Consider the following 2,930-nt stretch of genomic DNA (forward strand, 5'->3'; position numbering starts at 1 on the left):
AGGAGGTAGGCTATTACACATTTCTGAGACTCTTTAAGAAAAAAAAACAAAAAACAGAAGAGGTCAAGTAAGCAAGCTTTTAGGAAAATTTTTTCATCAGACCTTCACCCTTGCTGCTGGATTCATTCAACAAACATTTATTGAACACCTGCGATGAGCCACACGTCCTTCCACATCCTTGGGATGCTTCAGGAGCCCTCCTGCCTTCCAGAAGCTTACATGTTAGGTCTCAGCTTTATCCTTTTTGCCTTAGTCTTTGCTGTACGTCTCTGGTTTGTTTTTTCCTTCTGCCTCAGTAGCTGGTAGGCAGCACCTATTCCAGGGGTTGGAGCATATTTCCGCCTTTTTTTCACCAAAATGGCAGAAGAAAAGTCTGCAGGTTCCATGTTCCGTAAGGCAGATAACATCTCTGATTCCAGGTGGAATATCCCCTGTTGATACAATATAATAGAGTTGATACTGAGTTCAAATGGTACAGAGAATAAAAGATGACCCTGGCCCACAACTCTGAATATTTACCTATATTCCTCCAAAGTTCCATGTCTTTGGACTAGGTCCAGTTTAACTGAGGTTTGGTTTCTTAGCTTTAAAACAGGAACAATAACCTACATCTCAAATGTTCTACACCAACAATAAGTCATGGAACACTCCATCAAAAAATAATGATGTACTGTATGGTGACTAAAATAACAGAATAAATTTTTTTTAAAAAGAGTGTAAGTGAGATTCCTCCAAAAAAATCAAAATTGTTTCCAGAAGGGTATATATTTCATCCTGAATCATTACATCAGGATTCTCAAGCTTCCTGGTGACAGACAGGAGTTAGTGAATTAGGGGAAAGCAAAGACGTTTCAGAGAACAGAGTGGAATAAAGGAGAGGTGGTCTCCGTCTCTAGGAAAATGAAATAGTTCTGATTCTCAGCTTGCGGTCCCATTTTTAGTTTCATGTCTTACAATGAAAAGAGGAAAAGAAAACCTTTTTCTTCACCATGACTTGTGAACTTGGAGGTCAAGGACAACCTCCCAATATGGAAAGTGTTTTCCATTTGTCACAAGGAAAAAAAAGTGTAATTATGTGCGGTGACAGACATTGGCTAGATTTCTTGTGGTGGTCATTTCACAATACATATGAATACAGAATCACTATACTGTTTATCTGAATCTAGTATAAAATCATATGTCAATTCTACCTAAAAAAAAAAAAAAAAAAGCACTCCCTATTTGGAAATGAGATGGTTGAATGACAGCTCTGATGTCAGGTCGGCAAATGTCAGCTACAATGACCACGAAAACCAACAAAAACCACAAAATGTCCACAGTGTTGGTCTTGCACGATTTATTTTATTTTATTTTTAAAGGCTCTATTTATTTGTTTGATAGAGAGAAAGAGAGAGACCACAACAGGGGGAAAGGCAGAGGGAGAGGTAGAAGGAGAGGTAGAAGCAGGTTGCCTGAAAAAGCAAGGAGCCCAACACGGAGCTCGATTTCAGGACACTGAGATCATGACCTGAGCCGAAGGCAGACGCTTTACTGACTGAGCCACTCAGGAGCCCTGGACTTGCACGATTTAAAAAACAACCCTGTGCAAGATCTCGCAACAGCTGGGGCCTACCCTGGGATCCTGTATTGCCTCTGCTGTGGCTTAGGGGGGAGACAGTCGACATGGGCCCCACAGCAATGAAGGTAGAAGAACCACAAGCCTAGGGACCTGGAGATCTGCACTCTAGTCTTACCTCCTCCAGTAGCTAATTCTCTCTCCTTGGAGAGTTTGTTTAACCTGCGATGCCTCAGTGTTCTCCTGTAGAACTAACCACCTGGGGTGGGGGGGTGCTGGAGGAACGCTGTCCTAGGTATAAGTCACTCACTGCTGGGGCTGTAACAGGGGTGAGTGCCCCAGGATACGCTGTTGCTCTCCCGGGAGCTCAGTGTCCTCTCCTTGTAGAGCACAGGGCTGCCGTGGATGACCCATTGTCCCTTCCAGCTCTGACATTCATGGGACTGTCATTTCCTCCTGGGAACTTTTCTCAGACTGCGGTGAGTGTTTCCTATGTGTATCAGAGCCTTTGTCTGTGTTAGATGACCCCGATAACTCATATTTCACTTTCTAAAAAACTCTTCCCAAGGAAGATCCAAATAGTCCAGAGCTGAGCTGCAGAGGGGTCCACAAGCACCATTACCAGTACACAGACACCCCAGCCCTCCACACGGGCATCGTCCCTGGGGTTTCTGCCCTACCTGCTCTGGTCACCTCCAGTAGGTTTCTTCACCAGCCAGGAGATATTTACCTGAGTTTACTTGGACCAGACAGAAGAGGACACTGAAAAGAAAGAGGCCCTTCATGGTCCAAGGTTCCCTCCGGCTCTCCCAGCCCTCCTGTGCAGAAAAACCAAGCCAACAAAACAGTGGAGTGGAGTAGCCAAGACACAAAAATGGGACATTTATAGGTTTTTGGGAACACTGATCAGGAATGAGCACATTTATCTGGTCTACTGAGTAAGACTGTGGGCAGAAGGTACTAGATACTCTTCCTTTCTGCCTAAAAATAGACAGACTTCTTGGTATTAGGAGAAGCAGGGCTTCACCGACAGCTGGGTACACCAAGGTTGCATAGGCCCCTGTGCACCAAGAGACATGCCCAAGAGCATTGTTATAGCCTCCTTCATGATGGCCATCAGCAGAACACAAACCACGTAGCACATTCCACCCAGTAATAAAACCAATAAGGCATCCCCCCTACAACAGCGAACATCAAACAGCCATCACCACAGATGGTTACAGCACGGATGTACCGCACAGACATCCTGCATGGGAAAAAGCCAGACACAACACACCGCATTGTATTTTTAAATATGGCAGATCTAATTTATGTATTAAAAATCAGGAACTTGTCTACTTTGGTGGAAGAAGGTAGAGTCTTCTCTCATTCAACA

At 44.2% G+C, this 2,930-nt stretch overlaps 1 protein-coding gene across 1 annotated transcript; it reads right to left on the reverse strand.

Moving 5' to 3' along the window:
• Positions 1-249: 249 nt before the first annotated feature.
• On the reverse strand, positions 250-2,340 carry LOC111144400 (sperm-associated antigen 11-like). The gene is made up of 2 exons (XM_022498671.1): positions 2,286-2,340; positions 250-431 (listed from the first exon to the last, which is right to left on the reverse strand). The coding sequence occupies exons 1-2, from the start codon at positions 2,338-2,340 to the stop codon at positions 250-252; spliced, it is 237 nt and encodes a 78-aa protein (XP_022354379.1).
• Between the last annotated feature and the right edge of the window lie 590 nt (positions 2,341-2,930).

This window comes from Enhydra lutris, unplaced genomic scaffold (genome assembly GCF_002288905.1).
Source record: "Enhydra lutris kenyoni isolate GAN:26980312 unplaced genomic scaffold, ASM228890v2 scaffoldscaffold11, whole genome shotgun sequence".
Lineage (NCBI taxonomy): Eukaryota > Metazoa > Chordata > Mammalia > Carnivora > Mustelidae > Enhydra > Enhydra lutris.

Bases quoted from the DNA above. Each gene is read 5' to 3' on its own strand.
- LOC111144400 (XM_022498671.1), bottom strand. From the start codon at position 2,340: ATGAAGGGCCTCTTTCTTTTCAGTGTCCTCTTCTGTCTGGTCCAAGTA. The intron at 432-2,285 runs GTAAATATCTCC...TTGTATCAACAG, and splicing joins TCTGGTCCAAGTAAACTCAG to GGGATATTCCACCTGGAATC.